The sequence below is a fragment of the Desmodus rotundus genome, chromosome 11 (assembly GCF_022682495.2).
Source record: "Desmodus rotundus isolate HL8 chromosome 11, HLdesRot8A.1, whole genome shotgun sequence".
NCBI lineage: Eukaryota > Metazoa > Chordata > Mammalia > Chiroptera > Phyllostomidae > Desmodus > Desmodus rotundus.
The window spans coordinates 54,916,890-54,930,184 of record NC_071397.1 but is presented as its reverse complement, the minus strand read 5'-3'; the positions used below and the strand labels follow the sequence as shown (position 1 = coordinate 54,930,184).

At 48.9% G+C, this 13,295-nt stretch overlaps 1 protein-coding gene across 3 annotated transcripts in view; it reads left to right on the top strand.

Annotated features, from left to right (window-relative positions):
- The first annotated feature begins 225 nt into the window (after nt 1–225).
- The window catches only part of SIM1 (SIM bHLH transcription factor 1), a 70,083-nt gene continuing 57,013 nt past the window's right edge, over nt 226–13,295 (top strand). The window contains exons 1-3 of one of the 3 annotated variants that reach the window (XM_053914348.1): nt 226–493; nt 1,138–1,755; nt 11,022–11,104. In XM_053914348.1, coding sequence (XP_053770323.1) covers nt 1,581–1,755; nt 11,022–11,104 — 258 coding nt within the window. In that variant the 5' untranslated portion in view covers nt 226–493; nt 1,138–1,580. Of the gene's footprint in view, nt 494–580; nt 686–1,137; nt 1,756–7,271; nt 7,363–11,021; nt 11,105–13,295 lie in introns of those variants that run through there. The other 2 variants (XM_053914350.1, XM_053914351.1) reach the window with 2 other exon arrangements.

Here is a 13,295-nt window from a genome sequence, read left to right as displayed (position 1 = left end):
GCAGGGCTGGGAGCCGCGGGCCGGGGCGCGCGGGGGCAGCACGAAGCGCGCTCGCGTCACTCAGCGCGGTTGGCCAGTGAGCGCCGGGCCCCTGCGCGCAGCGGGCCAATCGCGAGCGAGGAGGTTTGTGAGTGGCACTCAGGGAGGGCGGGCGAGAGCCAGCCCGGGAGCGAAGTTGAAGCTAAACCCTGCAATGTGTAAAGAAGTTACAGGGGGGCGTTTTCGGCTTCCAATTAGAAATTGTACTAGCAACTACCCAGGAGGAGGATTCTAAAACTACCTCACCCGTCCCAAGGCCTGCATCCCCCCGTCTTCTCCCACGCTCCCCTCCCCCAATTCATGACCGGGGGAGAAAAGGGGGCCAGGACGCTCTCCGCGCCTCTCTGCGGGTGGGAAGCGGCGAGGCCCGCGGAGTTGCTCAGTTGGACCGTAGACATGAGTATAATTACGAGGCGGGCGCCTCCGCACCCTTTGCCGCGAGCGGGGACTGAAGGTAGGTGAAGCGGCAGAAACCCTGCGCCCGCCCGCCGCCCCCCTCCACCCCCCACCCCATCCCCCGGTGCCTGCCAGGGGCTGCAGTGAACGTGCCACCTGTTAACCTAGCGCTGCCCTGCCCGGCGCGTTGCCGCCCCTGCTGGGCGAGGAGCACGCTGGGTCGGCTCGGGAGACCCGAGGGACTTGGTGTGTAAGTGCCACTTTTTGAGGAGTCCCTGAGACTTAAGATCCAAGTTGGAGAGGTAGCCAAGTTCCAGGTCTGCCAAAGTAGCGGGACTGACAGGCAGCCAAAGAGCTGTAGAGGTTCGGATTTGCGGAAACCTGTTTCCCCAGGACGTGCGCCCGGACCTGGCGCGGGCGCCGGCGGCCGAGGGTCTCCCCAGGCTCTTCAAAATGGTCGTTGTGTTGTTTAGGCAGCTTCCCAGGGGGCTGGAATATGTGGCTGACCTCGGTGAGGGCAAGCGAGCACGCATTGCTTGCAAGGGGCTCAGTCTCTCTGCTGATTGCTCCATGTTTTAAAGAAACAAACAAAATCACCGAGGAAAGCTGAGGCGCACCGAGGCCCTTTCCGGAGTGCGGGCGAGAGCAGGAGGGATTGCGGAGCCGCAGGTCTCTTACGCTCTGATGCTGTTGTCTTCACAGTGGCCTGAAAGAGGCGACCGGCGTTCCCGTTCCAGTTCTTCGCCCAGGGACTTGGAGCCGTCTCAGGTGCCGCGGCGCTGAGGAGCGAACGTCGGGGATTATGTCGATTTTCCGAGGACCGGGGTTCGCAGCGCGGAACAGAAGAAAAGGCTGGCTCCTCGGGGGTCGCGCCGGCATTTGATATCTAGAGACTCCCAGGATTGCCCCGATTGCCCTGGATTAGCAACTTTCCTATATTTGCATCCCGTATTTTTAAAGAAAATAGTTTCTGTTCGCCGCGTTGGTCTTTTACCACCACTAATACACGAAGCAAAGACTTCAGTCTTTTCATGGAAAGTATGCTTTATATTTTTGCCAAATATGATCTCTAAGTGAAAGTTTATTTTGGTTTTGAATGAATCTGTGGAGTTTATGTTGTAAGAAGAAAGGGGGAACGAGACACAATGAAAGAGAAGTCCAAAAATGCTGCCCGGACTAGGAGGGAGAAGGAAAACAGTGAATTTTATGAACTGGCTAAATTACTGCCTTTGCCCTCGGCTATCACTTCGCAGCTGGACAAAGCATCCATAATCAGACTCACGACCAGCTATCTCAAAATGAGAGTAGTGTTCCCAGAAGGTAAGTGACTTTGCCCAGATGGAATTTCAAAGACAGAAGGGGTAGAGGACTTGCCAGCCAGTGCGTGAACCTATACCGCTGGGAGGAGAAGTACATTCATACTTTCACACACTCTCTGCAAAGGGAAGTTTAGCGTGGCTGCTTGACTGAGGACCTCTCTGGACCTAGAAATCCTGTGGCCTTTTCTTGGCTCACTCTACATCCCCATTAATACTTTCTCTTCAGTCCATCAGATATGTTTGGTTGGGAAGCAGCCCAACACTGCTTTTGTCAACACTTCAGATACTGGGCTCAATGGAAAGTACTACTAATCCAAACATGACTCCTTTTTTTTTTTTATTTCTTTTGTTAGAATTGTATCTGGTAGAAAGCAGGAACACTGCCAAGTTCTTATATTTTTGCTATGTATAGATAGACCAGTGTACATGAAGCTAAGGAAACTGGATAATAGTTTCTCTATACGTTTGTAATTCTGTAAATGAGGAGCAAGCATATTCACAGATAAATATGTCCTGAATTTACCCAGTCTCTTGACTGCTGATAGCAGATTTATTTTCAGTCTTTGAGATATTCACAGATTCTGAAACTAACTCTGGGGTATGTGATTTGCAGCTCTGGGCTTGATAGTATCTCTGAGATAACAGGCTAGTCCCTTAAAACATAAGATTGAATTAATCTGGTTAGTCCACTTAGAAAATATCTTCTAGGTGGTAGGTTGGCAAATGAGTCCTGGGAAAATTGTCTTATAAGGACTAGAAGTTGGAATATCTGAGCTGTTGACATGATTTTAAATGTGTATTTATATTATGAAGATTCTCTGTGTGAGAACAGCGCAGCCTCACAAAACACTCTCCTGTGTAGAAAACATTTATACTCACTGTGAAAAAGACACTTCTGTCTTCTGCTTCATTCTTTCCTTTACCGACATTCAAATAGCATGAACAGATTTAAAATATATATTTCAGATATGTCGTTTCTGAGGGAAGGCTTTTGAAAATATAAAGGAGAGAATACCAAATAAACAAAAATTAAGAGAAAGAACCCAGTTTGTTCACAAACCAGAACTTCTTATTTGACCCAGAGAGGTTTATGTTATTGTTGCTTTTGGATGTATGGTGTTTGCTTTCTTTTATGGAAATAGGGGGAAGGAAATAGTCATTATTTGGCTTGGAGGTTCATTTTGCTTGATCTTGACTAAAAGTTACTATCTGAATCATAATCTTGCAAAACATGCCCCCAAATTAGTCAGGGGCACTAAAGGAAAACTTTCTAATTATAGCTCAATTTTACCCTAAAACTATCAGTAGTGTTATAATCATTTTGTCTCAAAGCAGTTCCTTGAACAGTCTCATCTGAAACTGTTCACCCTGGAAACTACAGGAGGAAAGGAATCAAAACCTAAAGTGCCTGAAAAGTTAGAGAGAGAGAGAGAGAGAGAGAGAGAGAGAGAGAGAAAGGAAGAGGACTTCTGTATTAAAAAACGTATTTCCCAAACTCTGCTGAGAACTGTTGGTGAGAAAATTACTGTGATGCTACATTGCCTTATGTTTAAAAAGGAGACGTCGTCGTCTTTTATACTGTCAGCGCCTACTTTATAAAAATAAAGCTATTGCGAACTCCGCTGGTCGCGCCGTTCCTAACAGGATTATTAGCAGTGATTTGTCAGCCCCTGCAGTCTCAGTGGGCTCCCTTTCTGCGTGATTTCTAGCGGGTCTCGTCAATTATCAGTGCCAATGTCGCTCTCTGTTTGATCAGAAGAAGCATATGGTGCTGCTTGTGGGGCTGCAAGTAATCGCGGGAAGAAGAGGATAGCAGGTCTGCACTCCTGGGTGTGCACAGAGAGGGACCCGGGCACCCGGGGAGTCGCTGGGCCAGGGCGCTCATCTGTGTTGTGCAGACCCTGGACAGGCGGTCTGGAGGGGATCAGGGCTGCTTTTTGTCGTTTTGTTTTTGTTTTTAAGAGAGCAAGCTTTCTTATTTAAATGATAACTCTACAGATTATAAATCGCATGATAAATAAATTGTTTTAGCCAACTTCTTGATATTTTAAAGAGAGTGCTGATGAAGACTCCCTCTGGAGTCCCGGTGGTGGCCAGCACGGTCCCCTGTGGCTACCTTAACTGATGACTGTGCTTTCCGCAGCGCCCCTCACCTTCCTCCCCAGCCCTGGGCCCCGGGCTCCTCCTCCCTCCTCTCCCTTCCGAGGGTGAGTGTGAGTTTATGGGGAGGAGGGGATGGACGATGTGTGAACTCTGGGCACATCATTTATTTCTCGGGCTACTGTTGAGCTCATAACTCACCCCGCAGCCTCCACTTGGTGAGTTAGACAGGGTCATCCGAACAGCTGGCTGCTAGGGATGAGGTTTTAATTTTGAGGATAGCTTCAAAAATTCAAAAGTCAAACACATCCCTTAAAAATATTAAACAGCGACAGCAACAAACAAACACCCCAACAGTTTTACAGAAGTGAAATAATCACAAGCAAAGAACCCGGGATAACCTGCAGAGGGTGCCAAATTTGGGTTTAGCTACAGACTGAAGGCAGGGGGTGGACAAGACTGGGTCCATGGCAGTGGGGGAAACTGAGCACTTTACATGGAAATACTCTATTTTTTAGTGATAAATAATGAAAATAATTTGTTTGAAAATGAAGTTTGCTTTTACATACTGTAACACCATCCTAGCACGTAGTAGGTCTCCAATAAGATTTTATTTTAAGGATAGGAGATAGTTGTTTCATAATGGTAAGCCTTCTTTCACGTGTAACATGGGTTTTGCAAGGTATACAATCACAATAATTACAAATCTGGTGACATAGGCATAACAATGACTGTATGACTCTATTGTTTTTGCTCACATATATTTAACCTATCGTACCCTTAATGCCAAAAGGCTTAAATCAACAAAAATCCTTCCATATTTGTATTTGAAAAATGGTTTAATCCTAAAGTATTGTTAACTTTACAATAGCTGAAGACATCCTTCCCACCAGGGTCTAGTAGATTCCCTGTCTGGGGGAAAACTTCGGCTCTTACTTATCCGAATAGATAAAACTGAGCTGTTGAGGGCAACATTAAAGGGGGAGAGAGGAAGAATGGGATATGGATGCCTGGAATTGCTAAGAATAAAACATTAGATTGGAGATCTCACAGTAAAAAAAAACTCAGGGAAGATTACCGTGAAATCATTAAAACTGCATATCTCCCAATTGGCAATGTATCCTATTCTGAAATGGTCTTGCAAAGGGAAAAAAATTGAGGCATCTAGAAAAGTATCTTTGGTATTATCAAAGGCAGAAAGGCAGAATAATAAAAAGATGATGTGACCTTATTGTGTGCAAAATAAGACAAATTCAACTTAAATATATATTTGTAATCCAGATATAATACAGTTTTGGCTGTGGGTGTAGTGGCTTACAGAATAACCTTTGAAAGGATCAGACATACTTACAACCCTATAGCCTTTCAGAATCCTGGTAACATCACACTACCATTTCATCCTCCAGATGTCTTGGGAAGATAAAAATAATTACAGAATTAGAATTAGTAACTGTGCAAGAAAGAGAGTCTGGAAAGACAAGGACGATTAAACAAACCTCCATAGACTCTTTCCATAATATTCACCTCAAGATTGAACTCAAGATTGAAATCCTTAATCACCTTTTTTTTTTTTTTTTGAGGCGGAGAACTGAAAGAGAAAAAGAGGCCCCATTTCCCACGTGGATGGGTGATTTAAGGCTGTTTTTCTTGCTGCTTGGGGAAATGATTGAGCATTAGGTTTCCATGTTTATTTTCTTACATAAGTTTTTCTCATTTAAAAGCCTTTAAGCACAGTTTATGCTCCACGCTGGTTTTCTCTGTTTAATTCCAGTTTTGATGTTGACTTAAAATGTAGAGTGCAGAACTAAACTCCATGCAGAGCGTTTGCAAGGCAGATTTATGTGCTAGAAATTGTAGATCAGATCAATGAAAAAAATACTTTTTTTTTTCTTTAAACGGAGGATCACTAATAAAAACAATAACAAAAAAAACCCCAACACAAATAGGGCATCATAAGCTATGGCGGGTCCTTTTAAACAGGAGGCAATCAGGGTGTTTGAAGCTGAAATCAGGAAAACTTTCCAGAGGGCAAATGTGATTTCTAGGGAGTTACTTTTCAATTCTGGGTAATCTTGGCAGCTTCGAGCTTTCACACACACACAGATGTAGACACAGTCAAGCCCACGGATTCTTGGCGCGTGTCACTGTCTGTCGGCCCAGGTATTGCTCAAGAGAATGTTTAGACCCAACTACTATGTTACGATTTTCCCTGTCCACTCATGGCCAGTCTCTGATTCACGGAATTTAAGTTTTTGTGGAGGTGAAAAATACCTTCAATTATTTAGCAACGGGCCTGCTAATCAGAAAGGACTAAAACAGTGCCTGAGAACTGCGGGGCAAGCCTGCACGGAGTCGCTCGACCTCGGTGGCTGGGGCAAAACCAGGGACAGCGACCTTGTCTAAGCCTCTCCCTCGCGTCCCGCACAGCGGGAGCAGCGAGGGGAAGCACGCGTAGTGGGCGGCCCGCTGTGGCCTTCAGAGATGGCCCGGTATCTCCCCCGGACTGGGCACGCCTTCGCTCGCGTGGCTGCAGCCGAGTTTGCGCGGGCGCGAGGCCTCGGTAAGGGACCTTGTCTCTGCCTGCCCAGGGTTCGAGGACGCCTCCGAGCGCCTGCAGCAAGCACCGCCGTCCTCCTGCTGTCCGGGCTACTGCCCCAAGGACCCGCCGCCGCCTAAACCTTAAGCCGAGATCGCACCCAAAAGGGCCCTGTACAGCCGCCGGAGCCCCCGTGGCTAACCAGAACCTCTGTGGGAGACGCCAGGGCCTCGGGGCAGCCCTGTCGGCCCCACCAGAGGCTGTTGGGAGACCGTGGCATCGCCCCGCCCGGCCACACGACAAGGCCCAGAGTCCTGGTGACACCGTTTGACCCTTTTCAGCCGCCGCACACGGCACTGGGGTTGAGTCCGCGTGCAATTTTGTCCCACGGTTTAGTTAGGACCTGGCTGAACCGCTCCCCTGTCCTTGGTTCCTGCAGTTCGAGTTCTTTAGCGGCGGGCTCGGGGCTCAGACAGCCAGCTCGTCCGGCAGGCTGGGTCCCGCCCGGGAAGCACCACAAGGGCGCAGAGAGTCCCCTCCTCGGGTTTACGCTAACTTTAGTGGATTCCCCAGGCGTGGGTGTGGATGCCTGCGGCAGAGTGCGGGAAGGCAGAGCACACACTGCCACTGCCCAGTGCAGACAAACGCAGTGGGGCCCCAGGCTGCTGGGCAGGACCAAGCGTGGCCGGGCGCGGGCCACCGACACCCTCGGAAGGCCAGCCGTACCCTCCAGGTGGCCAGAGAGGGCCACGAGTGGGGCGGGCCCCCGAGCCAGAGGTGGGGGTGGGTGTGCCCAGGTGCGTGAAGCAGCCTCCTTACCCAATGACGACTCCTGGATTTGAGTCTTGGCTAAGGGCGCCCAATCTCCCTCCCTCTCTTCCAGAATCCAGCCCTTGGGGCTCCCGAAGGCCTCAGTTTACTTGGTTGCTGGGCCCAGGGAAATGCTTGAACAGTGAGCACTCCGAGCACCGGGTGAGGACGCGTTGGCCCTGGAGAAACCCCAGGTGGCCGAGACAAATCCCTCCGGAACCCGAAGTTAGGAGCGCGGTCTCGGAGGGGCTTTTCCTGCCTCAGTTACCAAGCGGCAATCCGGTCGGGACAAGCCCCCAACATGTCGCTTAACAGGCATATAACGATTATCGCGGAGCTGAAGGTTTTCGGGGACGACTAAAAGAAGGACACAGTTCTATTGGGATATCGTGTTTGTTTATCAAAGGGGGGGAAGGTAGAAGAAACTCTTCTCTTCTTCCTCTTCCTGTCTCGGTGAAGGAGGTGATGATGCCGGGCTTGTTATCTTTATTTTGTCAAGGGTATGAAATTCATTCGGAAGGAAAAGCTCGATCAATTTATTTTTGCTCCTTGCAATAACACAGCTGGATGACGCTTTGAGCTCACACTAGACCGGGGCTCATCATTCATTCGCCAAGAACGGGCCTAAATTGTGCCTGTGGGATTAGAGCAATTTTAGTGGATCTACTTCGCCTCATTTGGTTACTAATTGGTTTCTTGTTTTATAAATCGAAATCTCATTTTCAGGAAATTACAAAACCCGTGCAGTCAGTCCATTGAGGTAATCCTTGGGTCAGGGGGTATTTAAATGGAAATGGCTCCACTGCGCACGGAGGGTAAAGCAACAGTGAAACTTCACCGGGTTTTCACGTGAAATGTGAGCTAGCCCTTTAGATCCATGCTAGATACATCCCTTGTAATGCTACTTATGTAAATACGATAAACCAGACTTTAAGGGAAGAGGGGGGCGGGGAGAAGCAAAATGTATCTGCTAAGGTTAATGTAGCATATCTTGGAAATCTTCCAAAATAGATTATGTTTTCCTTTGTCTTCGGCCACTTTAGCTGGGGAAAACCCTTTTGTCTAAAACCCGATTTAGCTATCGCCCCCCTCAGAGAGCTCCTTTTTTTCCTTTGCAAAACCCCGTTCCCTCGGCCTCACCGAATTACAAGAAAATCTTCAGATCTTGTTCCCACTGTAATCCTGCCGCAAAGGGAGCTGGTTTCCTCCTCATTTTAAACAGACAATCAAAGGATTTGCGAATTTTCTGCGGTAGGTCAAGTGCAGAAACGAAATCTCAGCTTACCCTCCCTTGCCCACTGAAATGGGGTGCGGGAGCGCGGCACCGCAGGCAGGAAGTGAAGGGGTCGGGGGAGAGGGCTCTCCGGCCCACTCCCGGGTTTTCGAAGGCGGACCCCGTGACCTGGTTTCAGAATGTGTCCTGGACAGGCTGAAGGGCGAGCTCAGGCCTAGCGTTAGGTCAGGAAAGCCCGGCAGGTAGACGAGGGCAGCCAGTCCCTTATAAAACATTAACCCAGACTTAACCGAGTGACGGAGGTTTCGACCGACCGAGAACGTAAAGAGAAGGCACTGCTCGGTGAAAGCAAAAGGTTCCTTAAAAGGTGGGGGGTGGGGCAGGAGAGAGCGAGGGAGGCCCCTGTTAACCTGCACCGGCCGGCTGTTTATTAACCTGCGGAGTAGTCTTATTTTCCCCGGTAGGCTCATACTAATGAGGCCGCAACCTGAGACCACAAAACAGCCGGGGCGGGCGCCGGGAGTTCGGAACCAGTACTTAACCTCAGTCCATCTTGCGGGAGTTTAAGATGATTCGGGTCGGGAGGCTGATCCCGGGCATGTTCCAGGCGCTTTAGGGGACCCTCATAATTTTAGAATAAAGACATTTGTTGGTCTCAAGAGCACGCTTTACGTCCTTTGGGGAGCAGCGAAAGACCTGATTCTACAAGCAGCACGGCCTTGGTCAGCTGTGTGCGCCGGAGTGTCCCCGCCCCAGGGTCCCGACCCCCAGGCCACCAGGTCCCCGTGACGCTTTGGGCTTTCAAGCCTCTGCTGGGCCCAGACTCTCCCAGCAGGATCCTTTCCCCTTTCTACATTTCAATCTCCCTAGTCAACCCTACCCTCCACTTCTGGGGGCCGGGGGGGAGGGAGCTATCTGTGAGAGGGAATGAGGAAATGAACACGTTGTGCCAGAGACCAAGGGGGACAGTTAGACTGAGATGGGAGGAGCGAAGAGAAGGTGACAATGCAAGGAACGTGTACAGGCTGTTGTGGAGGTGGCCCTCCGAATTGGTCCAGTAGGACCATAGGGGTTAGGATAGTGGAGTCACTCTGGGAAGGGAAACGGGGGCGGGCTAAACTGGCAGGAGGGGTTGAAGAGGCAGAGGAGGCGCAGCGCGGGTGGGCAGAAGTATCAGTGTTTGCAGAGCGGTGGGGAAATCGTTAGATTTATTTAGATGTGCAAACATCCAGTAAGACCCGATTTGAGCTTAAGGGGTGCTCACGGTAACTTGTTACCAGGGTTTCGATGGTTTGTTTAGGCAGCAGATCCTGGTCAACACATTTAGGAGTCCGACTCCATGTTTTATTCTGAAAGATCTACCCGCAACCCCATATTACAATGAGAGTGTATTTGCCATTGTGTACTTCATAGTGATTTGCCCTGTACCCTGGTAAATCAGTAAATCATCCCCCCTTTTTTGGTCATGTTAAATCTTGTTTAGTTGTGTAAACATAAAAGGAGTTTTCCTAGTTAAATTCATTTCAGCAGCAACACTGCTAAAAGATAGTATCCATAAAAAGTTTAACCTCAGTCTGGGCAAATTTCTTCTATCTTATTTTTCATTTCTTTCTGTAAACAGGTACTATAGTGTCTCCATGTTAATTTTTTAAAATTCAGCCACAGGCATCCTGAGAATTTTATTTTTTAAGCATCACTGGAAAAATGGTTTGTGGCAAAGCCTGGAAAGGGCTTAACGTGAAGGCACCGAGGAAAGGAAGAGGTTGCCTTTGTTAACGTGATGCCTGGAAAGTAGAGAAAGTGAATAATTCTCTATATCCAGAAGGTCACGAAAATATTGCTAAAACGGTGTTAGAACCTTCAAATAGCTAACTTCAAAAGAAAACCTGTGCTGTTTTGGGGGGAGTGAGATGAGAGTTGAGATTAGGGTGTGTAAAGGTGGGGGCTAGGAGGGAAAAGGCAGGGAGAGAATTGCCAGGGTATGTTGATGCTGGAAGTCATCTGCATGCAAACAGATTTTTCCGAAGGGGATTACAGTCAGAGGCCTAGGGGAGGAAAATGGCTGGAGAGCTCTGCAGCCCATCAGAAAGCCCACCAGGGCCAAGCTGGACTTGGCCTACTGCCTCAGGTTACTCTGGGCCTGCACTGACATTGGCTGGATGTGTGGACATCCTCAGCCTTGTGATAAGAATGATGATGAAACTTGGGTGAGAAATAGTGTCCCTCGCCCCTTTAAGGATATTAGTGAACCTGTGCAATAGTTTTTTGCTGGGGTGCAGTGTAGTGGGCTTCTTCCAGGCAAGGCTGTCCCCAAACTCAGCCACTCGAAGTCCTGCCAGGGGGACACTCATCCAGGCCCTGCTCTCCCTGAGAAGCCCAGGCCCTTCTGAGACAGGGAGTCTGACTTCTGTCCAATCCTTTAGAAGTTGAGAGGGCAGAGCCGAAATTTACCTTCTCCTCTTCCTCCTTGTCCAGATCAGGGATTTGGGGGAGCCCTGAAGATATCCAGTTATGAGTGCAAGACTAGTCTCAAACTGCCAGCGGAGTCGTAGTCCCACTGCTAAAGAGTGTCTCTGTGTCTCCACAGGGCTTGGAGAGGCGTGGGGCCACTCGAGCAGGACCAGCCCCCTGGACAACGTAGGCCGAGAACTGGGCTCACATCTGCTCCAGGTACTGGCACGGGCCTCCCGGAGGCACATATGCTTCGAGGGTCCCACTGACTGACCCCCATGCTTGGCTTCTTGTTTCCCAGAAAAATGGGATTCCGCCCAGATGTGGTCCTCCTGCAGCCTCTACAGTTTCTTCAGAGTTAAAAGGTTTAGCTGTTAACCTCGCTGGGGCGGGTGGAGCCCCTAGAGGCGAGAGAGAGGCAAGGTGACAATCAGCAGGTTGGGTTTGAAAGGGAGCCCCACAAGGTCCCAGTCAGGACCGCTGAACCCAGGGAGGGGGAGTCATTTGACACCATTGGTCTCAGGGAACCTGAACACCCCCAGGCCAAGCTGAGGAGGCCTGGCTGCAAAACCATCCGAAATGAAGGATTTACACAGGAAATCGGGGAATCTGGTAGAAATGCCAGTCAATGCTTTAAGCCACACATTCCAGATCCAGCTTCTCCTGCAACTCGTTTCATCCCCTCCCTGTAGTTCTGGGCTCTCTCCTCCCTTTCTGTGACCCCTCAGATCCTCACCGCAGGCCAGCCCAGGCCATGTACAGACAGACCCTCACCTGCTCCTACACCTCCCCAGGCAATGAGTTTATCCAATGTTTGCAGTGTGCACCGCTTTAAATTGCCTGTCACCTGCTTTAGTTGTCTAGCAAATATTTAAAATAGTAAAACTCTACGTGCAATTTTTAGGTGACCTTGTGGTGTAGGCGCCTCACACCTAAGCAGGCATCATGGGGGAGGCCTGAACAGTTGTCTCTCAACGGCTGACCCCTTACCCAATCTTGCCATATTACCAGTTAGTTTCTCTCATCAATGTAAATGAGAAGAAACTCCAAACAGTCTCTCACTCCTTTTGGCTCTTGCCCTAGCTTTTCGTCTCTTCATCCCAAACTTCTTGTGGGACTTAATTACACTTTCAATTTCGATCACTTACCCTGCCCCACTCCTACACCCCTACTCTCCAGGCACCTCTGCATAGGTTCTGCATAAGCTCCACCACTTTTTAATTTGCAGTATAATATGCTCATCTCTTATCCCACTTGACCTCATGAATTCCACAAATATAGGAGGGTCAACTACATGCCAGACAGAAAGCCCTGCCTTCATGGAGTTTACATTCTCAGGAGAGCAGCCTTGCAAACCCAGGTAGGTACACTGTGTAGTGTAACAGGTGGTGTGTCGGTGCTGTGGAGAAAAATAAGAAGTAGGGCTGTGTTTGCTTGGCAGAGGACTTTACCGACAAGGTGACATTTGAGCTTGATGGAAGTGAGATTGCTTACTTGACATTCTCCCTCCCCTTCATTTGCTAAAGTAGCACACTTGCCTGGGTTCTTCTCCCTCTTTTCTTACTCTTCTGGTTTTCCCATCACTGTCTGCTTATAAATGCTGGATGGCATTTTCCCCAAGGTTCCAGCTCTGTTTCTCATCTCATAGCTTCAAGGCCTCCTGAGTGATCTCAGCCAACATTATCACCTCAACTCCTTTCCCCACATTTGCATGCCTCTAGCTCGTTCCTGCAGTCTAGACATCCTCCTAAGCTCCAGATCTTTATTTCCTACTGCCAACTGGACACATCCAAATGAAAATCTGCATACTCATGAAGTTTAGCATTCCCAAGGCAAGAATCCATTATTGTCCTCTTCCAGACTTTTAAATTTCCAGTCGTGGTTAATGGTGTTACCCTCTACTCAATAACACTGAAGTCAGCCTCAGCTTCTCTTTCTGCCACTATAAATTCTGTAGCCTTAGAACCATCTTTGACTTGGACTCTGCTTCTGATCTCCTCATCTCCACTCTTTCCTCCTATAGGTTACAGTCCACATTCTGCCAGAAACAAAACAAAACAAAACAAAAAGTATCTAAGCATGCTATTTCCTTGAATAGAAACCTCCAGTGGAACCCTGATGCATACAGGGGCATCTCTATATTCTCAGATTGATATCTCAAACTCCCCCAAAATCTAGCACTGGCTACTCCCTCAGCACTATCTCTGGTTCATCCAAATCATCACAGATTTACCATTCCCCGCCCCCCCCCCCCCCCCCCGCCCCAGTTCCTGCCTTTGCCACATCAATCCTTCTGCCTAGGATGCCTTTCCTCCCTACTCCAGTTCAAGGTTCCTCTTCAAGGCTCTGCTCAAATAGCATCTCTGAGGCCTCAGATTCTTCTCCAGGCCTCTGGCTACTCAGCCTCTGG